The 27,914-nt window shown below is 28.1% G+C and overlaps 6 protein-coding genes across 13 annotated transcripts in view; all 6 read right to left on the minus strand.

Moving 5' to 3' along the window:
- LOC127286015 (kin of IRRE-like protein 3) overlaps positions 1-27,914 on the minus strand; it is a 567,542-nt gene that overhangs the window by 53,182 nt on the left and 486,446 nt on the right. The window lies entirely within an intron of this gene.
- LOC127286005 (uncharacterized) lies at positions 239-4,676 on the minus strand. The gene is made up of 2 exons (XM_051312267.1): positions 4,100-4,676; positions 239-4,000 (listed from the first exon to the last, which is right to left on the minus strand). Exon 2 carries the CDS (start codon positions 3,924-3,926, stop codon positions 603-605), a length of 3,324 nt encoding a protein of 1,107 aa, XP_051168224.1. The 5' UTR covers positions 3,927-4,000; positions 4,100-4,676; the 3' UTR covers positions 239-602.
- LOC127286006 (uncharacterized) lies at positions 5,305-10,134 on the minus strand. Of its 2 annotated transcripts, none has more exons than XM_051312269.1 (2): positions 9,968-10,134; positions 5,305-9,589 (listed from the first exon to the last, which is right to left on the minus strand). In XM_051312269.1, exon 2 carries the CDS (start codon positions 9,487-9,489, stop codon positions 6,169-6,171), a length of 3,321 nt encoding a protein of 1,106 aa, XP_051168226.1. In that variant the 5' UTR covers positions 9,490-9,589; positions 9,968-10,134; the 3' UTR covers positions 5,305-6,168. The 2 variants fall into 2 exon arrangements, with proteins under 2 accessions (XP_051168226.1, XP_051168225.1); XM_051312268.1 differs by having other exon boundaries at positions 9,960-10,134.
- LOC127286004 (uncharacterized) lies at positions 10,314-14,004 on the minus strand. Its single transcript, XM_051312266.1, has 2 exons — positions 13,911-14,004; positions 10,314-13,832 (listed from the first exon to the last, which is right to left on the minus strand). The coding sequence occupies exon 2, from the start codon at positions 13,739-13,741 to the stop codon at positions 10,397-10,399; it is 3,345 nt and encodes a 1,114-aa protein (XP_051168223.1). The 5' UTR covers positions 13,742-13,832; positions 13,911-14,004; the 3' UTR covers positions 10,314-10,396.
- LOC127286002 (uncharacterized) lies at positions 14,403-18,040 on the minus strand. The gene is made up of 2 exons (XM_051312262.1): positions 17,950-18,040; positions 14,403-17,881 (listed from the first exon to the last, which is right to left on the minus strand). Exon 2 carries the CDS (start codon positions 17,783-17,785, stop codon positions 14,429-14,431), a length of 3,357 nt encoding a protein of 1,118 aa, XP_051168219.1. The 5' UTR covers positions 17,786-17,881; positions 17,950-18,040; the 3' UTR covers positions 14,403-14,428.
- LOC127286003 (uncharacterized) lies at positions 18,636-22,776 on the minus strand. The gene is made up of 2 exons (XM_051312265.1): positions 22,663-22,776; positions 18,636-22,582 (listed from the first exon to the last, which is right to left on the minus strand). The coding sequence occupies exon 2, from the start codon at positions 22,493-22,495 to the stop codon at positions 19,148-19,150; it is 3,348 nt and encodes a 1,115-aa protein (XP_051168222.1). The 5' UTR covers positions 22,496-22,582; positions 22,663-22,776; the 3' UTR covers positions 18,636-19,147.

Below are 27,914 nucleotides of genomic sequence, written 5' to 3' on the forward strand. Positions count from 1 at the left end.
TGTTATTCGTTCAATTGTGTAAATATTAATGTTATTTGTAAATTGTTAAAACTGACTACTTCAAATTTAATTTAGCAATATTATTAAATTATTTACATAAAATGGAATGTAACTTTAGAGGGACAAATTTTTAAATTACGTTAAACCTTAAATTTCACATTTTTAATTTTATAAAATTAACAACTATTTTAGTAATAAAATATATAATTTTTAATATTAAGTAAAATCTAACTTTAATTAATATTTACATTTATTTCTTATTCTACATACAGTCAAACACAGTAAATATTTTAAAAACGTACAAAATAATTTTTTAATTTTTAATCAACAAGCTGAAAATTCTCCAACTAATAAATTTCAAGGATATAAAATCAATTTTTAAAAATAGTCATTCCCATTGGTTCCCTATTTTTAATTGTTTAAAAATGGTATTTAGGTTTTTAATCAAAGACATTATTATCTTCAGAATACATACAAAGTTACATAAAAATTTAACAATTTGAGTTACGCTAAACACTATTTCTGAAATTCTGCCGATCCTATTAAAGTACAAAATTTATAAATGAAAATAAAGTGAAATATTCAGAACGAAATTCAAATCCTTATAACAAGCTTGTATCGAAATCCATAAGAACATTATTTACAAGATTGCCCTCACCCATTGCAAGTACCATTTTGTTAAAGGTATCTGCTAGCCATTTAGAAGAATCAAAATAAATACTTCTCCATTTCATCACAAGAACACTCTTTCCTTCAATTATTCTTAAGTCCCAGGTTTCTAAGCTTAATTTCACTCCAGGAAGTAGAACAGCTTCATCATTTTTAAAAGGCAAATATTTCTGTAAATACACTGCCAAACAATGATGATCAAGTTTAATATAATGCAAAATCTGATTATCAGAAGAATCCTTCATTACTTCCGAATAAGGGAACAAAACACTCTCATGTTGTTTCAGAATGGTAAACTGGTTCACTTGAAGAATTTGACCTTTACTTAGTGGAAAAAAATCAGCTGAAAGTGTAATATCAGTTGAAATGAAACTCGACTTAATCAACCCAAGACAGGAAGCATCATCATATTGCCTTAATGCTGTTTTATACAATGCACGTTTCATACTCCAAGCTTCTAAATCATCTAAATGTATTCTACTATATCCAGAAGTTATAAAATTAGCTAATGCAAATTGGTCATTAAATGCTATGATATTGTGAAGCTGTTTATCAAAATAAAAATTAGATAACGCATCCAGGTCAACATTGATGACATCTCTTGTATACTGCTGTCCATATAAATCTAATATATGATTTACAGCCTTTTCCTGATCAAGTTTCAAATCTTCAACGAATGATTTAAATCTTAATGACTCAAAAAGTTCCACATCTGTTATTTTATAATCTTCACACCAAATTGGCATCGTACCATGCTCCAACCAATGTTCAACCAAATGCCTAGGAAGCTTATTTGGATTTTCCAAAACATAATACTTTAAAGTTTCTACCAAAAATTGTTTTTTTAAGGGGTCACTGACTAATAATAGAGCCGAGATTTGTAACATTTTGGAAAAATCCATAACTTTTGCTCTGTAATGGGCTATGTTAGCAATTGGCCTACCACTAAGTCCTTCTGTAATGATAGTTCTTAAACGAACAGTTAAAGGTTTATTTGCTACCACCAAAACACCACCTTCTTCTTCCCAATCCGTAGGACCAAGCTTCCCAGTCCCTAGATCTAGTATTTTAAATTTCTTTCGCACTCTCCCTTCGTTTACAACTACAACGGGCATCTCATATGAGTAACCTCGAATTCTCCTTAACTCTACAATTTTATCTTGAAAATCGATTCTTTTAAATCCAAATCCATCCTGTCCTGATATGCTTTGCACTTGAACTGTATGGCCCTTGTAGTCACCTATCTTAACATCACTAACAGTTGATGGATTTCTTAGACCTTTAGCGGAAAACTTATTTCTGATAAATTTTAAGCTCTTCATCAGTGCCGTAGAGCCTGCTTTGGTTAATATGTACGCAAATTCTACTCCTGGATCTAATGCTCGAAGAATTGCAATACCAAAATCCTTAAAAAATTGCTTTGTTATTATTTGTGAAAAGGTGTCAATGATATTTACAGCTAATAAACGGAATCCAGTTTTTAAAACAGTTCTAAAGGCCTCTCTTAAACTTAAATTCTGTATCTCTACACCCAAATTAAGTAATGCTGATTTCATCGCAGTTGTGGTAACTTTCATACCTACTGATGTCAGTACTCCAACAACTGGAAGCATTACTAAAGAATCGAATATACAATTCATGACTTTTTCCGTTGTACTAAAATCTCCATTAATTGATTCAGCACATGAGTAAAACGGAATCAGATGTTTAAAAAAATTTAACACCTTTTCTGTCGTTGTAGCTTCATAACCAATATTTTTTAGATTAGCCAAAACTTTCTTTTCTCTATATTTAGCAATGTATGTTACAAATGTATTAAAATCACTATCATCCGATGCGGATTTCATATCTTCGGCCATGAACGGAATGTCAAGTTGTGCTCGTTCATTTAGTCCAATTTCATTAATAAGAAAGGAATTAATATCTGTAGCAAGAACCAATTTCATACCATTCGTACTGCGAATTAGAGCATATATCATTTTTTTCTCACCTCCATCGCTAATTTGAAATAAATCTATTCCATCACTTAGTATCGGTCTACCCGAGAGGATAGCACATCTAAAACATTGATACTTCCAAAAATCTTTAATCGGTTTGATTGTCACATTTGTTTGATCGATAAATTTTTTTAAATCCTCATCAAATACATGGTTAATTAAATCCTTTTCATAGTAGTAATACTTTTCGGCAATGCTTTCAATTTGTTTCGAGAACATTTGATTAATGTCCGGTAGTAATTGCTTGTTACAATAATATTCCTCTGGATTATTTTTGTAGTCAATGACATTCGATGTATAGTCAGTTATATTTGGACAGTAATTTTGGAGTACTTCTTCTGCTATTGCTGTTCGATTCTTAAATTTTGAAAATGCCATATGGAAACGATAGGCTGAACTTTTTTTGAGTAATGCAATCATTTTTTGGGAAGTAACATTCAAATCTGTAAATAGTTTACTGTATACGCGATGCCAAAATGATGTGCTAACCATAATGAACTTTAGATTTTTTCTTTTGATACCATTGTCTTTTTGATAAGTGTAATACAGTAGTGCTGGTAGTTGGAAAATTTGCAAAGCACTTGGGTCTATGTTACCTTGAATTACTCCTTGTTCTACATGTTTTGCCAAAGAAATTAATTCGGAAAAACTTGTATTTTGATAATTTTCTTGTGCAGTGCGTAAAAATATCCATCCTGCTTGAGCGTATATGTATTTTAAATTAATTATACTCATGTTCCTTTCGGGTTGTGGAAAAAGTGGAAAAATTATGTTTTCTGTTATTCTTTCAATTGTTGTATTAGTGAGCAAGCTAAACGTGCCATTGTCATTCAGAAATGTTTGCCTGTGCAGATTTTTTATTATTTTCTCTTTTACAGTTGGCAATTTTAAATCGCGTGTTGAATTTACTACTGCTGACAAATATCCAAATGTATTGCCAAATTTTGAAAATACAGTGTTCGCAATGATATTGTTCAGCATGGCATTTACGTATCTTATATGAAGACTTTCGTTTGGTTTTGATCCATAGAATTCCGTGTCTTGTAGCAATTTATGTCCTAGATCTAAAATTTTAATTTCGTTATAACGATTTTTGTCCAGAAATGTACAGAGAGCATTGATAATGGGGATAGGTTCAATTTCTATTGTATGTAATTCTGTATCGTTGTACAATATTTTACCGAGTATAATTATTGTTTTCATAACGGAAAAAAATTGTGTATTTTCCCATGGGCTACTAAAAATATTAGTGTTATTCATTTTGATGTTGATGACAAATATAATCTATTGAATTTTGCAAATCAGCGTGCAAGCAATTTATCTTTTTTATCAATCTGAAAGAATTAATGAATTATTTATTGAATAATATTTAAATTTCAAAACATCGTGTTATAAATTTAATAGTGTGTGTATGTAAATAAAGTTTCACTCACGAAATATTAAATCTTTTGTATCCTTTTTTAAAAATATTTTGTTATATAATGGTTCCAGAATTCTCTTTTTATTTTTTTGTTTAATTATTATATATTTCTGAATTCCTCTTGTAGTTCTTTATATCCATTTACATATTAACAATCTACTCAAACACTATAGAGTCACGACATAGAAGATCTCGTTCTTCCATTGTCGATGAGTTTTATTAAACAACAATTTAGTTAGAATAATCAATGTTATATTTTCTGTGAACTTTGTTACTAAACTGAATTTGCTACCTTGCAATGTTACAAAAGGTAGTGTTACTCTGAGTTCGATAACTTGGATCCGCCCCACTCAAGGTTGAGCAATATCTTACTTGGTCAGACGAGGTTTAATGAGCGTTAATGAACCTGATTTAGTTCATCATTTTTTAATACCAATTGAGGAACTTATATGGAATTATTCGCAACAGTATATGAAGTAAGAATTGTTAAAAAATTGTTCTTTCAAAAATTATAATTTATTTATTTAATCAATGATTTCTGCTATTGTTTGATTGAATTATATTTTTTTAAATTTAAATTTTTATCTTTAAATTACTACATATATTTATTTTATAAACATTCAAACAGATCTAGAAATTAAAAAACAATAATTACAATTTTATGCACGTTTTTAAATTAAAATATAAACATAATTTGCATACATACTTTGAGAATTTTTTTTGGTTACCTATTATTTTCATTTTAACCTTAAATTGAAATTATTAATTTTACCCTTTTAAAGAAGACATGCAGAAAGGAATGAATTTTGAATATAGACGTGTATTAAACAACTGCTTAAATATATTTATGTTATCTGTATATAAAAGCATGTATTTATATCTTTATTTCTTACGACTTTAAAAAATTATAAAATAAACTAGTGCTAAACAGATAATAAAGTATAGAATATTCATGAAAGTTTACACAATCTTAATCCATACGAAATTAATTTAATAGTAATGTTAAACATTTTTTTTTTATTAATTGCTTTTTATCCTGAAAATTCTAATATCCACTGCAAAAAGAATTATCTTAAAATACATTGTAGTCACTTTTAAAATGTATGTATAGTATAGTGTATAGTATATGTATAGTAGGGGAAAATGTGTTTTGCGAAAACCAAAATTTCTTTATAATGAAAAAAGATTTTAAACTAAAATGTTCAGCGCTTAAAACAACTAATATAATATGAATAATAACAAATCTTGAAGGCGTCGTGCAAAGTTAATAATAAAAATAGTTTAGGCGCATATATTTGAGAAGACAATATTTTTTTTAAAAAAAAGAACTATATCAAAAATTCTATTTTCAGCTAAACTTGAAAAATGAAAACGATCAAATAATTCTTTATAATTTTACCGTCCGCATTGAATGCCAAAAATTTTCTTAATAGAATTATAATTTTATTATTTTTGCATAGAATTTAAACAAATTTTAATGTTTTTAATTTTACCTTTTTGATTAACACGTGGAAATCCTTAACTTTTTTTGAATAAATTTTAATTATGTTGTCTTATACATAAATTAACCTTGACAATTCACACGCATGTTACAAATATATCCAACCATACAAATACGACCTTACCATTTGTGTAAATATATGTTCGATGTTAAATTGCTATAGTTTAAAAAAATAAATAGACAGTACCATTGGAAATTTTCGGTACGGATTGAACAAGTACAATTCAAAAAGACACGTGAATTTAAACCATGATAACTCGGTCAATATATGATTTTAAAAATTTAGAAACTCCATGTCTAATGATAGATTTCTTAAAATTTTATAGCCATTAAAAAAATTATATTACTAAAAAGAATCAGGAATTTTTTATTTCGTACAATATACTTAACTAGTAGCATAATCTAGAAAATTTGTGTAATCTGAAATTTACAACTACAAAATTTTGTTTTTCAATGATTTTTAAGTAGCAACACTAAAAACCTGCGGATTATAAAGCTGGGTATTTTCTCTCAAGTTCTGTAGGTCGTTAAGGGATTTGAATTACAAAATTTATAAATAAAAATAGTTTGAAATCAAAAATTTATAACAAACTTGTATCGAAATCCATAAGAACAGAATTTGCAAGCTGCTCCTTATCTATTGCAAATTTAATTTTGTTAAATGTATCTGCCAACCATTTAGAATGATCAATAGGAAGACTTCTCCATTGCATCAAAATAACGCTCTCTCCATCAATTATTTTCAATTCCCAATTTTCTAACCTTAATTTCACTCCAGGAAGAAGAATAGCTTGATCATATTTAAAGGGCAAATATTTAAACAAATATACTGCCAAAAAATGTTCATCGAGATATATATAATTCATAACCTCCTTAGAATTATACTTCAACACATCGACAGAAGAGATTAAACTATTGTCATACTTTTTAAGAATGGTAAATTGGTTTGTTTCAAAAATTTGACCTTTACTTAGAGGAAAAAAATCAGTCGGAATTGTCATATCAGTTGAGATGAAATTCGTCATAATCAACCCATGACAGGAAACATCATCATATTGCCTTAATGCTGCTTTATACAATGCACGTTTCATATTCCAAGCTTCTAAATCATCAAAATGTATTCTACTATATCCAGAAGTAATAAAATTAGCTATTGCAAATTGGTCATTAAATGCTATGGTATTGTGAAGCTGTTTATCAAAATAAAAGTTAGACAACGAATCCACGTCAACATTGATGATATCTCTTGTATACTGCTGTCCATATAAATCCATAATTTGATTAACAGCCTGTCCTTGATACAGATTCGAATCTTCCACAAATTCTGCAAATCTCAATGACCTAAAAAGTTCCCTATCAGATATTTTATATTCTTCACACCATATCGGTACAGTCTTATGCTCCAACCAATGTTCGACAATGTCTGCAGGCTGTTTGTTGGAATTTTCCAAAACATAAAACTTTAAAGTTTCTTCAAAATTTTTATTCTTTACAGGGTCACTTACTGAATCAAGCGCTATTTTTTCATTAAATTTAATTTTATCCAAAATATTTAATCTGACAACAGCTATCTGATAAGCTCCTCTACCACTAAGTCCTTCTGTAATGATAGTTCTTAAACGAACAGTTAAAGGTTTATTTGCTACCACCAAAACACCACCTTCTTCTTCCCAATCCGTAGGACCAAGTTTCCCAGTCTCTAGATCTAGTATTTTAAATTTCTTTCGCACTCTCCCTTCGTTTACAACTACAACGGGCATCTCATTTGAGTAACCTCGAATTCTCCTTAACTCTACAATTTTATCTTGAAAATCGATTCTTTTAAATCCAAATCCATCCTGTCCTGATATGCTTTGCACTTGAACTGTATGGCCCTTATAGTCACCTATCTTAACATCACTAACAGTTGATGGATTTCTTAGACCTTTAGCGGAAAACTTATTTCTGATCAATTTTAAGCTCTTCATCAGTGCCGTAGCGCCTGCTTTGGTTAATATGTACACAAATTCTACTCCTGGATCTAATGCTCGAAGAATTGCAATACCAAAATCCCTAAAAAATTGCTTTGTTATTATTTGTGAAAAGGTGTCAATGATATTTACTGCTAATAAACGGAATCCAGTTTTTAAAACAGTTCTAAAGGCCTCTCTTAAACTTAAAGTCTGTATCTCTACACCCAAACTAAGTAATGCTGATTTCATCGCAGTTGTGGTAACTTTCATACCTACTGATGTCAGTACTCCAACAACTGGAAGCATTACTAAAGAATCGAAGATACAATTCATGACTTTTTCCGTTGTACCAAAATCTCCATTAATTGATTCAGCACATGAGTAAAACGGAATCAGATGTTTAAAAAAATTTAACACCTTTTCTGTCGTTGTAGCTTCATAACCAATATTTTTTAGATTAGCCAAAACTTTCTTTTCTCTATATTTAGCAATGTATGTTACAAATGTATTAAAATCACTATCATCCGATGCGGATTTCATATCTTCGGCCATGAACGGAATGTCAAGTTGTGCTCGTTCATTTAGTCCAATTTCATTAATAAGAAAGGAATTAATATCTGTAGCAGGAACCAATTTCATACCATTCGTACTGCGAATTAGAGCATATATCTGTTTTTTCTCACCTCCATCGCTAATTTGAAATAAGTCTATTCCACTACTTAGTGTTGGTCTACCCGAGAGGATAGCACATCTAAAACATTGATACTTCCAAAAATCTTTAATCGGTTTAATTGTTACGTTTGTTTGATCGATAAATTTTTTTAAATCCTCATCAAATACATGGTTAATTAAATCCTTTTCATAGTAGTAATACTTTTCGGCAATGCTTTCAATTTGTTTCGAGAACATTTGATTAATGTTCGGTAGTAATTGCTTGTTACAATAATATTCCTCTGGATTATTTTTGTAGTCAATGACATTCGATGTATAGTCAGTTATATTTGGACAGTAATTTTGGAGTACTTCTTCTGCTATTGCTGTTCGATTCTTAAATTTTGAAAATGCCATATGGAAACGGTAGGCTGAACTTTTTTTGAGTAATGCAATCATTTTTTGGGAAGTAACATTCAAATCTGTAAATAATTTACTGTATACGCGATGCCAAAATGATGTGCTAACCATAATGAACTTTAGATTTTTTCTTTTGATACCATTGTCTTTTTGATAAGTGTAATACAGTAGTGCTGGTAGTTGAAAAATTTGCAAAGCACTTGGGTCTATGTTACCTTGAATTACTTCTTGTTCTACATGTTTTGCCAAAGAAATTAATTCGGAAAAACTTGTATTTTGATAATTTTCTTGTGCAGTGCGTAAAAATATCCAACCTGCTTGAGCGTATATGTATTTTAAATTAATTATACTCATGTTTCTTTCTGGTTGTGGGAAAAGTGGAAAAATTATGTTTTCTGTTATTCTTTCAATTGTTGTATTAGTGAGCAAGCTAAACGTGCCATTGTCATTCAGAAATGTTTGCCTGTGCAGATTTTTTATTATTTTCTCTTTTACAGTTGGCAATTTTAAATCACGTGTTGAATTTACTACTGCTGACAAATATCCAAATGTATTGCCAAATTTTGAAAATACAGTGTTTGCAATGATATTGTTCAGCATGGCATTTACGTATCTTATATGAAGACTTTCGTTTTGTTTTGATCCATAGAATTCCGTGTCTTGCAGTAATTTATGTCCTAGATCTAAAATTTTAATTTCGTTATAACGATTTTTGTCCAGAAATGTACAGAGAGCATTGATAATGGGGATAGGTTCAATTTCTATTGTATGTAATTCTGTATCGTTGTACAATATTTTACCGAGTATAATTATTGTTTTCATAACGGAAAAAAATTGTGTATTTTCCCATGGGCTACTAAAAATATTAGTGTTATTCATTTTGATGTTGATGACAAATATAATCTATTGAATTTTGCAAATCAGCATGCAAGCAATTTATCTTCTGGTGAATAAATTAAGGTATTAACTTATGAACAATCTGAAAGAATGAATGAATTATATATTTAAAGAATTTCTATTGATTTTAGTATATAATGTAAGAATTGTCAAAAAAGTTATAATGTATTTGAGTAATCTATAATTTTTGACATGAATCTCATTTATATTAATTAATATTGTTATCTTCAAGGGGTAGTCTACATTGATTTAGCACGTATGAAGAATGTATTTCCAGAAAACATGTAGAAAAATTAGAAAATATTTTGCAATTTAACTTTAGAAATTCGGAGTGAAGGCTTAATTGAATTAAAACTTTTGAATGAAATTGAAAATTATGTTAGTAGCTGCGTGAAATGTAATGAATAGAGAAATACCTGGGAATATCTATAAAATATATAAGATTATCTAACCTGTGTACCTGGAATATCGTAGTTGACTACCCCTTCTTCTTCTTTAATTTACCATGTATTAATTTTGTTATTGTAATGCAGAATCAAATCTAAAGATTTAAAAAATTAATAATTTTTTTCATTACTACTTTGTATTAGAATCAAGAAATTTGTTTGACAATTTTATAAAAAATAGTTAAAAATTATTTCCATTGTAACTTTAGATTGAAAATATTAATTTTATTCTTTTAAAGTAGACATTCATAAATAGATAAATGTATCTTGAAAATAAACATAAATATTTAACAGCTGTATAAATATCCATATTATATGTATATATTATTTTATTGTAAACTAGTTTTAAGCATACAATGTTTAAGTTCTACGGAGTACAAATTGTTATTAATCACCTCAAGAAAAGAGTCGTCATTATATTACAGTATCTAAATAATTACATATTAATATGGTAATAGAGCTGTATCAAAGTCATTAAGAACATCATTTTCAAGTTCTATTGCAACTTGCTCTTGATCCATTATGCATTTAATTTTATTCGTTGTATCTGTTAACCATTTTGCTTTATCAAACTCAACATTCTTCCAATTTATCACAACTATATTCTCTCCATTAATTGTATCATATTCCCAGTAATTTAAACGTAATTTAATTCCAGGAAGAAGAACGACATCTTCAACTCTAAATGGCAAATATTCCTGCACAAATACTGCTAAACAATGATGATCAAGTTTTATTTGATGCAAAACTTTCACTAGAGAATTATCAACAACCCCTATAAAGCGTGAAAGCAAATGATTTTTCTTAAGAGACAAAACCATAAACTGATTTATATCCATAATTTTACCTATATTTAATGGAAATACATCAGCGGCAAGTTTTAGATCCACTGTGTACAAAAAATCATTAATAAAATTAGAAAACCTAACAGAATTATCATATTGCCTTAACGCAGTTGTGTAAAGCGCACGTCTCATATGTAAAGCTTCTAAATCATCTAGGTATACTCTATTGTATCCTGATATTACATAATTAGCAATTGCAAATTGATCATTAAATGAAATAACACCATACAGCATACGGTTTTCATAAAAATTAAATAAAATTTCTGCATCAACATCTATCACATCCCTCACATACTGCTGTCCATAAAGATCAAACACACCTTTGATTGCTCTTTCACTACTTAACTTAAGATCTTCAAGAAGACTACCAAATCTTAATTTAAAATAAAATTCAGTATCCACTAATTTATAAGATATGCTCCACGCCGGAAAGTTTCCATGAATTAACCAATACTCCACAAATTCTTTAGCTGATCTCATTTCGTCATTAAAAACATGATTTTTTAAAGAATTATATATCTGTGCCTTAAGCTTCATACTCCATACTATACTTAATGCATCAGATTTACTCCTTTCATCATCATAGTATGCCTTAAATCTGAACCGACAGTTTTTCAGGGCACCTTTACCACCAAAACCTTCCCTTTGAATAATTTTCAAATGATATCTTAATGGTTTATCAGCAACAATCAAAGTTTGATCTCCTTCCTCCCATATTGTTTCACCAAGCTCCCCTGTTTTTAGATCTATTATTTTGTATTTATTACTTCTTTTTGAGTTATTAATCACAACTACAGGCATTTCATCAGCATAACCACGAATTCTTCTTAATTCTACAATTCTATCTTGGTAATCAATTGTTTTTAATCCAAACCCCTGTTTACCAGTAAAGCTCTGCACATGTACATCATAACCCTTGTAAGTTCCAATTTTAACACTTTTCAGATGATCCAAGAATTTAACCGAAAATTGCTTTCTGAGGAACTCCCAGCTCTTCAAAAGCGATTTTACACCAGCTTTAGTTAAGACGTACGAGAACTCAATTCCGGGATCCAAAGAACGAAGTATCGTAATTCCGAAATTTTGAATGAATTCCTTTGTGATTATTTGTGAGAATGAGTCAATGATGTCAGTGGCAATAATACGAAATCCAATTTTCATTATAGCTTTAAAGGCTTCTTTTAAAGTCAACGTCTCCATATGTGCACCTAATCTTAATGCCGTTGATCTCATTGTGGCCGAAGTAATTTTCATACCAGCGGATGTTCCAAGTCCAAAAACTGGTAAAAATACTAAAGAATCGAAAATACAAGCCATAACAGCTGTGTGTGTTGCAGTATCGGAGTTCAACATCGCTTCAGCACAAGAGTAAAATGGAACAAGATTTTTAAAAAAATTAGCCACATTTTCAACTGTTGTAGCCTCGTAACCTGCACTTTTTAGATTAGCCAAAAATTTCTTTTCTCTATATTTAGCAATGTATGTTACAAATGTATTAAAATTATCATCCTCCGATGCGGATTTCATATCTTCAGCCATAAAAGGTACGTCCAATTTCGCCCTAGTATTTAGTCCTATTTCATTCTGTAAAAACGAATTCATATCTGTAGCAGGCACCAGTTTCATACCATTTGTACTACGAATTAAAGCATATATCATTTTCTTCTCTCCTCCGTCGCTAATTTGAAATAAATCTATTCCATCACTTAGTATCGGTCTGCGGGAAAGGATAGCACATTTCAAACACTGATTATTCCAAAAATCTTTAATCGGTTTAATTGTCACGTTTGTTTGATCGATAAATTTTTTTAAATCGTCATCAAATACATGGTTAATTAAATGCTTTTCATAATAGTAATACTTTTCGGCAATGATTCTATTTTGTTTAAAGAATATTTCATTAACGTTTGGCTGTAGTTGCTTATTACAATAATAATCCGTTGGATTATTTTTGTAATCATTAATTTCGCTTTCATAATCAGTTATATTTGGACAATTTTTACGCAAAATAGTCTCTGCCAAAGCAGTTCGATTTTGAAAATTGGCAAATGCTGTTTGAAACTGAAAAGATGGATTTCGTTTATGGAATATACTCATTTTTTCAATTGTGACATTCAAATCTGCAAAAAATCGTCTATATACTTTTTGCCAAAAAATTGTGCTTACCATAATGCTTTTTAAATTTTTTCTCTTGATTCCATGTTCCTTGTGATGAGTATAGTACAACAGTGCAGGTAGTTTAAAAATTTGCAGCGCACTTGGATCTATGTTACCTTGAAATACTCCTTGTTCTACGTCAAGTCCCAGTTGAATTAATTTAGAAAAACTAGTATCATTAGTATTTTTTTGAGCATTGTGTAATAATAACCATCCGGCTTGAGCATAAAGGTATTTAAAATCAATAATTTTTATATACTTCTTTGTTTTGGGGAAAAGTGGAAAGATAATGTTTTCAGTTATTCTCGCAATGGTTATATTGGAGAGGGTGAAAAACGTTCCATTATCGTTTAGAAATATTTGCTGATGAAGATTTCTTATAATTCTTTCTTTTATCGATTCTAATGTGAGATTATTTGCTGAATTAACTATCGCGGACAAGTATCCGAAAGTATTGCCAAATTTTGAAAATACAGTGTTTTCAATAATATGATTTAAAACAGCATTAACGAACTTGAAATCAAGAGTTTCGTTTAATTTGGATCCATATAAGTCCGTTTCTTGCAATAGTTTATGTCCTAGAGCTAATATTTTATTTTCCTCTTGAATATTTTTATCCATAAAATCACAAAGATAATTGACAATCGGAATTGGTTCAAATTTCTCCTCAAGTGCAGAAAATTCTGTATCGTTGTGTAATAAATCTCCCAGTACAATAATTAAATTTGTAATAGATGAGAATTGCAAATTTACCACTTGGCTAATAAAAATGTTAGTATGCTTCATTTTAACGTTAGGGAGACTTTTGCTTTAATAGCTAGTAAGTCTTCTTTTCATTAAAATAATAACATTTTTGGAAAAATAATTTCTCACTTATCTGGAAGAATGTATTAATTTTTAAATTGAGGATATGTTTAATGAAAATAATGATATTAATAAAATTTTGTGTACATACTTATAGAATTTTTTTCACTTTATTGTTTAAAATTTTTTGTTTGTGGATATAATTTTTTAATATTATACTATAACAAATTTCGATTTAATGAAACAATTTATATTACTTTATACTAAATTATTTGTGCTTATATTTTAAATATATGACATAAATGTTTCATACATGAATAGTTCTGAATATGAATTGAAATTAAAAAAAAATTAATGTAACAACTACATAAATATTATTTATCTATCTATATAAATATTTAATTTCCCATTACAAACCTATTATTTTTGCACGTGGAACAGTTCGTTTTTCTTTGTCAGAATTTTTTGTCTAAGTATCAAAAAAGTTAATGGAATAATTTTAGAAATTTGGAAAATTATTTAACTCATTCCCTCAAACGGAACTAAAGGTCACTTCAACCTCTAAAATAATTGTTTTAAATATAAAAAATAATTGTCAACAATGTATTAAGAAACTGTTTTAAAAATAAATATAAAATAATAAAAACAACATAACATATTTCGAAAAATTCAACGCCTTAATAGACTTGTATCAAAGGAATTAAGAATATCATTTTCAACTTGTAGTGCAGCTTGCTCTTGATCCATTATGTGCTTAATTTTATTCGTTGTTTCTGCCAGCCATTTGGCTTTGTCAAATTCAACATTCTTCCAGTTTATCACAAATACATTTTCTCCTTCAATTGTATCAAATTTCATGGAATTTAAACGTAATTTGACACCAGGTAGAAGAATGGAATCATGAGTCCTAAACGGCAAATATTCCATCATAAATACAGCTAGACAGTGATGATCAAGTTTTATTTCATGCAAAACTCTTATTAGAGAATTATCAATTACACCATTAAAGCGTGAAAGCAAGTCATTCTTGCTAAGAGACAGAACCATAAATTGATTTATATCCATAATTTTACCAATATGTGTTGAAGTCATTTCATTGATATGTCTTATATCCACAGTGTACAAAAAGTTATCAATAAATTTAGAAAATGCAATGTTATTATCAAACTGTCTAACCGCAGTTGTATAAAGAGCACGTCTCATATGCCTACCTTCAAAATCGTCTAAATGTACTCTCTTATATCCAGATATTACATAATTTCCAAGTGCAAATTGATCATTAAATGAAATTGAATCATAAAGCATATTACGTTTATAGAACTTAAATAATATTACTGGATCAACTTCAATCACATCTCTCACATATTGCTGTCCATAATGATTAAACACACCATTAACTGCCTCTATTTGATTTAATTCAATATCTTCAAGAAAAATATGAAACCTTATCTTCGAATAAAGTTCTGGGTCCGCTAATTTATAAGCATGACTCCACTCTGGAAATTTCTTAAACGTTAACCAATGTTGAACAAAACTAATAGCATTAAATTTCGATCCTAAATAAAAAACGTGATTACTTAATCCGTCATCAACTATTTTCTTAAACTTTGGAGCCTTCACTAAATTTAATGCTTCAGTTTTCTTTAATTCAACAGCATTAAAAGCATTATTTCTTATCTGTCCAGTTCTCACGGCACCTTTACCACCAAATCCTTCTCTTTGAATAATTTTCAAATGATTTCTTAATGGTTTATCAACAACAACCAAAATTTGATCTTTTACCTCCCATACTGTTTCACCAAGCTCCCCAGTTTCTAAGTCTATTATTTTGTATTTATTATTTCTTTTTGAGTTATTAATCACAACTACAGGCATTTCATCAGCATAACCACGAATTCTTCTTAATTCTACAATTCTATCATGATAATCAATTGTTTTTAATCCAAAACCCTCTTTACCAGTAAAGCTCTGCACATGTACATCATATCCCTTGTAAGTTCCGATTTTAACACTAGTGACACTCTTCAGTTGTTCAAAGGAATTAACCGAAAATTGCTTTCTGAGAAACTCCCAGCTCTTCACAAGCGTTTTTACACCAGCTTTAGTTAACATGTACGAAAACTCAATTCCCGGATCCAAAGAACGAAGTATCGTAATACCAAAATTTTGAATGAATTCCTTTGTGATTATTTGTGAGAATGAGTCAATGATGTCAGTGGCAATAATACGAAATCCAATTTTCATTATAGCTTTAAAGGCTTCTTTTAAAGTCAACGTCTCCATATGTGCTCCTAATCTTAATGCTGTTGATCTCATTGTGGCCGAAGTAATTTTCATACCAGCGGATGCTCCAAGTCCAAAAACTGGAAAAAATACTAAAGAATCGAAGATACAAGTCATAACAGCTGTGTGTGTTGAAGTATCAGAGTCATGTATCGCATCAGCACAAGAGTAAAACGGAATCAGATGTTTGAAAAAATTAGCCACATATTCAACTGTTGTAGCCTCGTAACCTGCACTTTTTAGATTAGCCAAAAATTTCTTTTCTCTATATTTAGCAATGTATGTTGCAAATGTATTAAAATTATCATCCTCCGATGCGGATTTCATATCTTCAGCCATAAAAGGTACGTCCAATTTCGCCCTAGTATTTAGTCCTATTTCATTCTGTAAAAACGAATTCATATCTGTAGCAGGCACCAGTTTCATACCATTTGTACTACGAATTAAAGCATATATCATTTTCTTTTCTCCTCCGTCGCTAATTTGAAATAAATCTATTCCATCACTTAGTATCGGTCTACCCGAGAGGATAGCACATCTGAAACACTGATTATTCCAAAAATCTTTAATCGGTTTAATTGTCACGTTTGTTTGATCGATAAATTTTTTTAAATCCTCATCAAATACATGGTTAATTAAATGCTTTTCATAGTAGTAATACTTTTCGGCAATGATTCTATTTTGTTTAAAGAATATTTCATTAACGTTTGGCAGTAGTTGCTTATTACAATAATAATCCGTTGGATTATTTTTGTAATCATTAATTTTGCTTTTATAATTAGTTATATTTGGACAATTTTTACGCAAAATAGTCTCTGCCAAAGCAGTTCGATTTTGAAAATTGGCAAATGCTGTTTGAAACTGAAAAGATGGATTTCGTTTATGGAAAATACTCATTTTTTCAATTGTGACATTCAAATCTGCAAAAAATCGTCTATATACTTTTTGCCAAAAAATTGTGCTTACCATAATGCTTTTTAAATTTTTTCTCTTAATTCCATGTTTCTTGTGATGAGTATAGTACAATAGTGCAGGTAGTTGAAAAATTTGCAGCGCACTTGGATCTATGTTACCTTGCATAACTTCTTGTTGTACATTTAGTGCCAGTTGAATTAATTTAGAAAATGTGATTTTACGAATGTTTTTTTCAACATTTTGTAAAAATAACCATCCAGCTTGAGCGTATATGTATTTGAAATGAATAATTTTCATATTCTTTTTTGGTTTGGGGAATAGTGGAAAGATAATATTTTTTGTTATTCTCGCGATGGTTGTATTAGAGAGGGTAAAAAATGCTCCATTATCGCTCAGAAATATTTGCTGATGAAGATTTTTTATAATTCTTTTTTTTACCGATCTTATCCTTAGATCATTTGCTGAATTAACTATTGCGGACAAGTATCCAAAAGTATTGCCAAATTTTGAAAATACAGTGTTTTCAATAATATGATTTAAAACAGCATTAACGAACTTCAAATCAAGAGTTTCGTTTAATTTGGATCCATATAAGTCCGTTTCTTGCAATAATTTATGTCCTAGAGCTAATATTTTATTTTCCTTTTGAATATTTTTATCCAGAAATTCACAAAGATAATTGACAATTGGAATTGGTTCGAATTTATCCTCAAGTACAGAAAATTCTGTATCGTTTTGCAATAAATCTCCCAGTACAATAATTAAATTTGTAATAGATAAAAATTGTACATTTTCCAGTGGTCTAATAAGAATGTTAGTTTTATTCATTTTAATGTTTGGAATTTGTTATTTTAATAGATTAATTTTTAATTTTCTTAGTAAAAATGGTAAAATCATTAGATTTTGTATAAATGTCTCGCTATTCTGAAAAAAAAAATTTTTTTATTTGTTGATTCAGAAAATAATTACATAAATAAATTTTTTATACATACATTGAGAATTTGTTCATTTCATTGTTTTCATTATTACTTTATTGTCATAGTTCTTAAAAATTTATTACATCGAACTGAGATTTAATGAAATAACTATTACTGCATTTTTATACTAAAATAATTGTACTACATTTTAAAAATTTATTACTAAAAGATCTATTAAGTTATTAACTTAATATAATAACAATAGTTAAAACTTCAAATTTAAAAATATGTATAACAACTATATAAATATTATTTATCCATCTGTATAAATATTTAATTTTTTTTTTATTCAGACTGATAAAATGTGCGAATGAAATATTTAATTTTACAATTTTATCTATTAGAATTATTATTGACCAAACACCCCAAAATATTTTAATATTTAAGTTTATTTTTTTATTCATTCAATAAATAATTCATTACATATAATTGATAAGATTTTATAATAAAATTTCATATTACTATTAATGTTTATTTTATAACAATGTAATGCTCTAAAATATATTAGAAGACGTTCAAAAAAATGAAAAAATTTAATTAAACATTAATGAAATTTTTAAATTACAGTAAAATAGTATAATAATAACACAATTAAAGAATAAAATTATATGCAATAATTTATGCAAAAGAAACATTTATTCATAACATTAATTTAAATAACTTTTAAATATATTTACAGTCAGTTGGAGAGTTGTTAACTTTAAAAAAGTTAATTCTTTTTTAGATTTGTGATCAGAGATCCAAAAAATCGAAGGAAAAAATGCAAAAAAATAAAATTAAATACAAAAAATGTGTGTAAAAATCAAGTAAATCCATTGTCCTTCACTATTATTAATTAATTTTAATTAATTAATTGGTTACCAATTTTTATATAAATTCTAACGTCAAGCTTCGTTAAAAACAATATTTACACATTCTTATAGTATTAAATACACAGTACATGAAATAATAGAATAATGAGAATACTAAAAAAAGTTTGATGGTCTTTACTGATAAGAAAGTTTAATAAACTCAGAATCTGATATTCCGCGTGACTCTGTTGAAACAAATTTTCGTGACAATAAAATTAAAATTACTAATCAACCTGATTTGAAATGTTCGATATTATCATCATAATTATTAAAATTAGTAATTATTATAATCCATCGCATTGGATATTAATATAAAACATTGGAAATAAATCAAACAACATAAGATATTTTGCAAAGAAAAATTAATGTGGTAATAGATTTGTATCAAAGTCATTAAGAATATTCTTTTCAAGTTCTAGTGCAGTTTGCTCTTGATTCATTATGTATTTAATTTTATTTGTTGTTTCTGTCAGCCATTTGGCTTCATCTAAATCAATATTTCTCCATTTTAACACAACTACAGACTGTCCATGAAATAAATTATATTGCCAATCACTTAATTGTAATTTAATTCCAGGAAGAAGAATAACATCTTGAGTTCTAAAAGGTAAATATTCCTTCGCAAATACTGCTAAACAATGATGATCAAGTTTTATTTCGTGCAATAATTTTAGGTGATATCTATCAGTTTCTAATATAGAAAGCAACTCATTTTTTTGAAGAGACAAAACCGTAAAGTGATTTATGTCCATGATTTTACCAAGTTCTATTGGAAAGATATCACTGTAAACTTTAGATTCCAATGTGTAGAAACATTCACCAATATATTTAGAAAACACAGCAGAATTATCATATTGCCTTAATGCAGCTGTATAAAGCGCACGTCTCATATGCAGAGCTTCTAAATCATCAAGGTATACTCTATTGTATCCGGATATTACATAATTGGCAATTGCAAATTGATCATAAAATGTAATAGAATCAAAAAGCATGCGTTCAGTATAAAATTTAAACAACATTTTTGGATCAACTTTTATTACGTCCCTCACATACTGCTGTCCATAAATATTAAATACACCATCAACTATGTTTAAAGTGTTGAACCTCAATTCTTCAAGAAAACTAACAAATCTTACTTTCCAATGAAGATCCGCGTCTACTAATTTATAAGTTTCACTCCATTCTGGAAACTTATTATGCTTTAACCAATATTTAACAAAATTTTCAGCAGTATTTGTCGAATATTTAAAAACATAACATTTTAATAATTCTTCCATCATTTTCTTATGATTTTCATTTCTAATTGAAGATAATGCTGAATTTCTCAATTCTTCAATTTGACTAAGCCTATTGCTTCTATACAGTCCACTATTTAAAACACCTCTACCACCAAATCCTTCTTTTTGAATAATTTTCAAATGATATCTTAATGGTTTATCAGTAACAACCAAAATTTGATCTTTTTCCTCCCATACTGTTTCACCAAGCTCCCCCGTTTCTAAATCTATTATTTTGTATTTATTATTTCTTTTTGAGTTATTAATCACAACAACAGGCATTTCATCAGCATAGCCTCGAATTTTTCTTAATTCTACAGTTCTACCTTGATAATCAATTGTTTTTAATCCCAAACCATCATTACCGGTAATACTCTGCACATGTACATCATATCCCTTGTAAGTTCCAATTTTAACACTAGTGACACTATTCAAATGTTCCAAAGATTTAACCGAAAATTGACTTTTCAGAAACTTATAGCTTTTTACAAGCGTTTTTACACCAGCTTTAGTTATCATGTACGAGAACTCAATTCCCGGATCCAAAGAACGAAGTATCGTAATTCCAAAATTTTGAATGAATTCCTTTGTGATTATTTGTGAGAAGGAGTCAATGATGTCAGTGGCAATAATACGAAATCCAATTTTCATTATAGCTTTAAAGGCTTCTTTTAAAGTCAACGTCTCCATATGTGCACCTAATCTTAATGCCGTTGATCTCATTGTGGCCGAAGTAATTTTCATACCAGCGGATGTTCCAAGTCCAAAAACTGGTAAAAATACTAAAGAATCGAAGATACAAGCCATAACAGCTGTGTGTGTTGTAATATCGGAGTTCTGCACCGCTTCAGCACAAGAGTAAAATGGAATCAGATTTTTAAAAAAATTAGCCACATTTTCAACTGTTGTAGCCTCGTAACCTGCACTTTTTAGATTAGCCAAAAATTTCTTTTCTCTATATTTAGCAATGTATGTTGCAAATGTATTAAAATTATCATCCTCCGATGCGGATTTCATATCTTCAGCCATAAAAGGTATGTCCAATTTCGCCCTAGTATTTAGTCCTATTTCATTCTGTAAAAACGAATTCATATCTGTAGCAGGCACCAGTTTCATACCATTTGTACTACGAATTAAAGCATATATCATTTTCTTCTCTCCTCCGTCGCTAATTTGAAATAAATCTATTCCATCACTTAGTATCGGTCTACCCGAGAGGATAGCACATCTGAAACACTGATTGTTCCAAAAATCTTTAATCGGTTTAATTGTCACGTTTGTTTGATCGATAAATTTTTTTAAATCCTCATCAAATACATGGTTAATTAAATGCTTTTCATAGTAGTAATACTTTTCGGCAATGATTCTATTTTGTTTAAAGAATATTTCATTAACGTTTGGCTGTAGTTGCTTATTACAATAATAATCCGTTGGATTATTTTTGTAATCATTAATTTTGCTTTTATAATTAGTTATATTTGGACAGTTTTTTCGCAAAATACTCTCTGCTAGAGCAGTTCGATTTTGAAAATTGGCAAATGCTGTTTGAAACTGATAAGATGGATTATGTTTATGGAAAATACTCATTTTTTCAATTGTCACATTCAAATCTGTAAAAAATTGACTATATATACTTTGCCAAAAATTGGTGCTTACCATAATACTTTTTAAGTTTTTTCTCTTGATACTATTTTTCTTGTGATGAGTGTAGTACAATAATGCAGGTAGCTGAAAAATTTGCAGCGCACTTGGATCTATGTTACCTTGCATTACTTCTTGTTCTACGTTTAGTGCCAGTTGAATTAATTTAGAAAAACTGATATTATGAATGTTTTCTTGAACATTTTGTAATAATAACCATCCGGCTTGAGCGTATATGTATTTGAAATGAATAATTTCCATTGTCTTCTTTGGTTTAGGGAAAAGTGGAAAGATAATGTTTTGTGTTATTCTTGCGATGGTTATATTGGAGAGAGTGAAAAACTTTCCATTATCGCTAAAAAATATTTGTTTATGAAGATTTTTTGCAGTACTTTCTTTTATCGATTCTAATGTGAGATTATTTGTTGAATTTACTATTGCAGACAAATATCCAAAAGTGTTGCCAAATTTTGAAAATACAGTGTTTGCAATAATATGATTTAGCATTGAATTAACAAATTCTAAATGAAGAGTTTCATTTTTTTTTGAACCATAATAATCCGTCTCCTGTAATAGTTTATGTCCTAGAGCTAATATTCTATCCTCCCTTTGAATATTTTTATCTAGAAATTCACAAAGAGCATTGACCATTGGAATTGGTTCAAATATATTCTGAAGTGAAGAAAATTGTGTATCGCTGTGCAGTAAATCTCCCAGTATAATAATCAAATTTGTAATGGATAAGAATTGTGTATTTTCCAGTGGGCTAATAAAAATGTTAGTACCATTCATTTTAACGTTAGGAAGATTTTACTGTGATGTTTAATAAAAAGTCTTCTTTTCATTAAAGTGGTAATATTTTAATAATTTCTCACTAGTCTGAAAGAATGAATGAATTTTTAATTCAGGGAAATATTGAATAAAAGTGAAAATGTTAATAATTTTTTTTTTGTACCTACTTTGTGAACTTTGTTACTTTAATGATGGATATTTTTTCCTGATAGTCATAATTTAAAAAAAAATTTAATCCAACTTATATAAATAATTTTCATTATATTTTTATATTGAAAGAATTGTAATATTATTTTTATGTATATGCCTCAAAATTCTATGTTCTGATAGTTGTGAATACAATTTTTAAACTAAAAGTGTGTGTGTAACAACTGCATAAATAGTATTTATCCATCTGTATAAATATTTGAATTTTATTTGTTATATTGTTTGTTTCACTGTAGTAATAATTAGACTATTTTCAGTACCTTTCATGTGTTATTCAACAGCGGTAATTTTGTTATAAGTTTTCTTATTTTACTTCCTGTCTAAAACTCTAAAATAAAATTCTAAAAATTTAAATTAAAAATCTTTTAATATAATATAAAAAATCATAATTATATGTAAATAAAAAAATCAAGTTCTTTTATTCGTGGTAAAAAAAAAAATGTTTTGTGATAAAATTTACAATTGCAAAATACAATTAATTAAAATATTGAAGGAAAAATTTAATCAGTCTAAAATTTTTCATTTTTCAATTGCTGCATTAAATCTTTAAATTCCTTTCCCTTGGTGTACAAATTAAAATTGTAGAAGAAAAAGTATATTGATAAATCATTAATGAAATGAGTTCGATACCATGGGAAAATCCAACTTCCCCCTACCATTTTCCGGTTTAAAAGGAAAAAAGCAGCAGGTGGCATATCTCATGGGACAATTTCCCAATGGGAGGCTCTGAATTACATTTTATGTCACAAACACTCTGTCAACGCAGTATTTGTAGTTTCTCGAAGAAAAAAAAAAAATTATTACAAATGCGGATGCGGGAGTGACAAGCGAGAATATTGAATTTCAGAAATTTAATTATGTAAATGAGACAAATATAGATATATGTTTAACATTATTGACAATTCAATTAATAAATTTTTATTTCTCTTTAATATAAAAAACAAGTTATGATTATTATTATTATTAATAATTATAGTTATTGTCCGTATTGTTATTATTATTTGTTAATATTCTTAAAAATATAATTCTAAATTAGCTCTATTGGAGAGAATTTTGTTTTTCCGTATGCTGGGAAAAAAATATCAGTTCGCATACTATTATTTCAAATATATAAAAATTCTCTATGATGTTCTAAAGAATTTTTGACACGAGTTTGTGAATTTATAAGGTACTTAAGAGTTTCTCGATAAAAAAAAAAAAAAAAAAAAAAAATGAAGAGGTAAGCTTAAATTTACGACCTAATGTATAGGTCAACTATGAAGGAGGCTGTTTGAAAATGTTACCCTTCAATTACCAGCATTAATGGCCTAACCTCAAGAACACTATGCGTTAAGTGCATTTCACCGCTTTCGACCCATCGTAACAATATTGCTGCAACATCAAAATAAGTCTATATTCGTAAGAAATAGAAGTTTTTTTTATTTCCTATTTTTTACAGCCTTTGATCAATATATGTAAAATATTTTAAGATTAATATGATAGAAAATAAATTAAATATTAAAATTCAAAAATTACATATTAAATAATTTAAACCCTTAGATAAGACACCAAAGAGGCAAAAAATTTTAGGTTATGTTTGTGATTATTGAATTAATCAAATTGTTTAAGGGTATGTGGGAACCTCCCACGTGACCTAGTATGGGAAAATATGTTTTGGTAGTATACATTATTTCACTCTAAAATGAGAAAAGATTTTTGTCTAAAATTACGAGGGATGATAGATTAGAGTACAAGGAATCTCGCTGTTCTCCGAAAAATACATAATTTTGAGTTAAATTATTAAATAATTATGTTTAAAAAGTGAGAGTTTTAAACGAAAATGAAAAGAAACATGGCGGCGCATACACAGACGCGCCAATTCGAGCGAGTGGACGCTGAATGAACTACGATTAAATACATTATTTTACTATTTATTGCTTTATTTTTATTATTTTCGCGTTAAGTTATTAGTAAATGAGAAGAATAGCGAGATTTCTTGTACCAAACAAAATCATTTTTCCAAAATTTGACCTCGAAATCATTTTTTATTTCAGAAAAAGTTTCAAACCACAAAAAAACGTCCTTTGCCCACATAACCTTTAAGTGTTCATTAGATCCAAAAAAAAGTCAATAGAAACTGATTTTGATTTTACATAATTAAAAATTAACGTTTAAAGCTAAAACTATCACTAACAAAAAAAAAAGTAAACATAACCTAACATTTTTTGCCTTTAATGCGTCAAAACATACCAAAAAAAAAGGCGAATAATAATATATAAGAGACTTGTGATGATTCAATAATGTCATAATGAACTTATAAGAGAATAAATGTCACGTCCTCTTGGAATTTTATTGATGTGTGTTTAATAATATAATCACTTCATTAACAAAACCTGTCGAATTTCGAGAACTATATTCACTCTGATATTAAAACTTTCAGCTTTTACATAAAATATATTGAGAGGTCAGCTATTATTCACACTTTTATCAGCATTGTGCAAACACTCTATCGTTAATTTGAAAATAATCGATAAATTTTTATTATACGTCCGCCACATATATCCACAAGTTTATTTTAACATTTATATAGAAGAAATTATCTTTAACTTTTTGAAAATTAAATTAATAATGTAATTTTGACAAATCAAAATTTATTACTGTTTAACATAAATATGTGACAATAGTGTTTCTCGAGTTTATACAATGTTTGAATATTTGAAAATTACATTAGAGAATATAATTTTGAAATGAAGATCTTTTTGACAATGCTAATCATTATTCAACAAGTTTTTAAATTTCACTGCTTCTAATTTTCACTTCCATTTTTACTTTTATGGTATTATAAAAAAACAATTTTTTGTCTTATCTGTTTTTGCTTCAAGGGTATAGTGCATAATGTATTAAAAGAAGTAATAAAAAATATGTAATAAAAAAAATTTAATTGTTAATAAACGAATTAAAAAATACAAAATTCAATGTAATACGTATCAAAAATCAATTTTAAGTTAGAGAAACATATTTCTAGGTTATGGACGCAAAAACATGTGTTTTGACAGCAAAAACGGTACTACCAACCTAAACAATGGCGCGAAATTTGAAAACTGTTAAAATTAATCATTATTTAAGAGAAATAATGATTAATATTATTTACTTGAAAAATATTAAATATACGTACAGACGTTAAGAATATATTTAATATTATTGAAATATTAGAAAAAAATTATTTAAATTGTAAATTAGTTTAAAAATGATAACCAACCTAAAAATTTGAAATTACAAATTGAGTAACTTGAAGTTTGTCATTTACTTAATTTTATACCGATTTCAAAATGGCGTTGCAAGAAAAATGAGTCCATGTTTTTTCTGTGAGTTAAAATTCTCTCTAAAACTGAATCAGTGAAAATTGACTGAAAATCAGTGGATCTATTCGCGCGATTTCAATCAGTAAAAAATGACTGAAATATCGGTCAATTTTTCAGTCATTTTTAACTGATTTTCAGTGAAATTCCACTTTTCTTCTGCACCACAAAATAAATTAGTTTATAGATCAATATTTTCCTTATTTTTCAAGCTTTAATAGCGCACAAGAAAAATGAGGTAATTCGAAATAGTTAAATCACAATTTATTAAACAATGTTTGTTTTCTTTTTTGTATTTTATTTATTGTGAAACGTCTGCTATTGCTGCGCGCAACGTTTGGAAGTTGTCGCTCTCCTTATTGAGCAGAAGCTCATTACACTAGCGTAGTAAAAAAAACATGTGTGAAAAGTGAGATTTTCATCCTTCAAAAATGTTTTTTTTATGATTTTTTACTGCAAAGTAAGAATGAAAAACCATTCAATGTGATAACCAGAATTTTTTACTTTTCGTTCAATGACAACATAACCTCACTTTTTACACAACATGTTTTCTACTACGCTAGTGTAATGAGCTTTTGCTCAATAACGAGAGCGACAACTTCCGAACGTCGCACGCAGCTATAGCAGACGTTTCACAATAAATAAAATACAAAATTGAAAACAAACATTGTAAATTAACTATTTCGAATTACCTCATTTTTCTTGTGCGCTATTAAAGCTTGAAAAATAAGGAAAATTTTTATCTTTAAACTAATTTATTTGGTGGTGCAGAAGAAAAGTGAATTTTTTTCATTATTTATTGTTGTATTTTTTAAATTATTTTGGACCTTTATATTAATAAATATTATAAAAATAATGTTTCATTAAATTTGGAAAGGTTACTTCGAAAAGTGATAAAAAAAACTCATGGAATGGCACATATATATTTAGTTTACATATTTTAAAAGTGTGCATAAATCTTCTTTTTCAATTTTCTGAAAGAAAACAGGAGGTTTTCAAACAAAGGCTCAATTTTCATATCGTATCAAATAAAAATCTAATCTCTGGTAGAATACATTACAAATATATAATATAGAAAAGTTGAAATTTGTAATATATACAAATATTATTCTTTTCATCCGTTCAAATAAATTTCTCTTCTTTCTATTTCTATAATAGCATATACATATATACATTTTTTTCTTCCATTTTTAGATTTTGCTTCCTGAAGTGGTTCTTTTTCTCAAAAAAAAAAAAAAAAAAAAAAATGTCAAAAGAAGAAAGAAACCCTTCTTCGTTCTAGATAATGTCATCTGTCTGTAAGATTTTATCATCCAACGTAACGCAGACAAGTGATTTTCAAATAAAGAAAAAAAAGAAAGAAAGAGAACGAGAGGGGTGAATTTGAAAATTTAAATTTCTCTCTGAAAAATATTCATAAGTTGCCCATTGTAAAAAACGACAGGAATATCGATAATTCCCGCTTTGCATACACGAATTTCCGCTTCGTGACTTTTTTATTCTTGAAGCAATCAAACTCAATTAAATAATTCATATATAATAGAAGTAATAAATTTTATCATATATTTTTTTGTAACAAATAAATTTTTGAAACAATATTTAAAGAAAAATTTATTTTCAGTTTTCTATAATTTATCGATTATACTAAAAAAAAAATTCACTTCTTAATACGTAATCAGTGAACTGAAAATCCCAGGACAGCGAATTTTAAAAATGACGAAATTATAATATCTCAACAATAAAATATGAATTTTTTTTTATAATTCTGGATCTCACAGGGGAGATAAAATAAAATCTCATTTAATATTAAGAATTAGGGTTTTTTTTTTATAGAAATTCGTTTTTGTGAGATTTTCGAATTAAAATTAAATTAA

This window comes from Leptopilina boulardi, unplaced genomic scaffold (genome assembly GCF_019393585.1).
Source record: "Leptopilina boulardi isolate dan_hultmark-lab unplaced genomic scaffold, ZJU_Lbou_2.1 LbouV2_342, whole genome shotgun sequence".
NCBI classification, from domain to species: domain Eukaryota; kingdom Metazoa; phylum Arthropoda; class Insecta; order Hymenoptera; family Figitidae; genus Leptopilina; species Leptopilina boulardi.

Coding starts and splice junctions, on each gene's coding strand:
- LOC127286006 (XM_051312269.1), bottom strand. CDS start 9,489: ATGAATAACACTAATATTTTTAGTAGCCCATGGGAAAATACACAATTT.
- LOC127286003 (XM_051312265.1), bottom strand. CDS start 22,495: ATGAATGGTACTAACATTTTTATTAGCCCACTGGAAAATACACAATTC.
- LOC127286004 (XM_051312266.1), bottom strand. CDS start 13,741: ATGAAGCATACTAACATTTTTATTAGCCAAGTGGTAAATTTGCAATTC.
- LOC127286002 (XM_051312262.1), bottom strand. CDS start 17,785: ATGAATAAAACTAACATTCTTATTAGACCACTGGAAAATGTACAATTT.
- LOC127286005 (XM_051312267.1), bottom strand. CDS start 3,926: ATGAATAACACTAATATTTTTAGTAGCCCATGGGAAAATACACAATTT.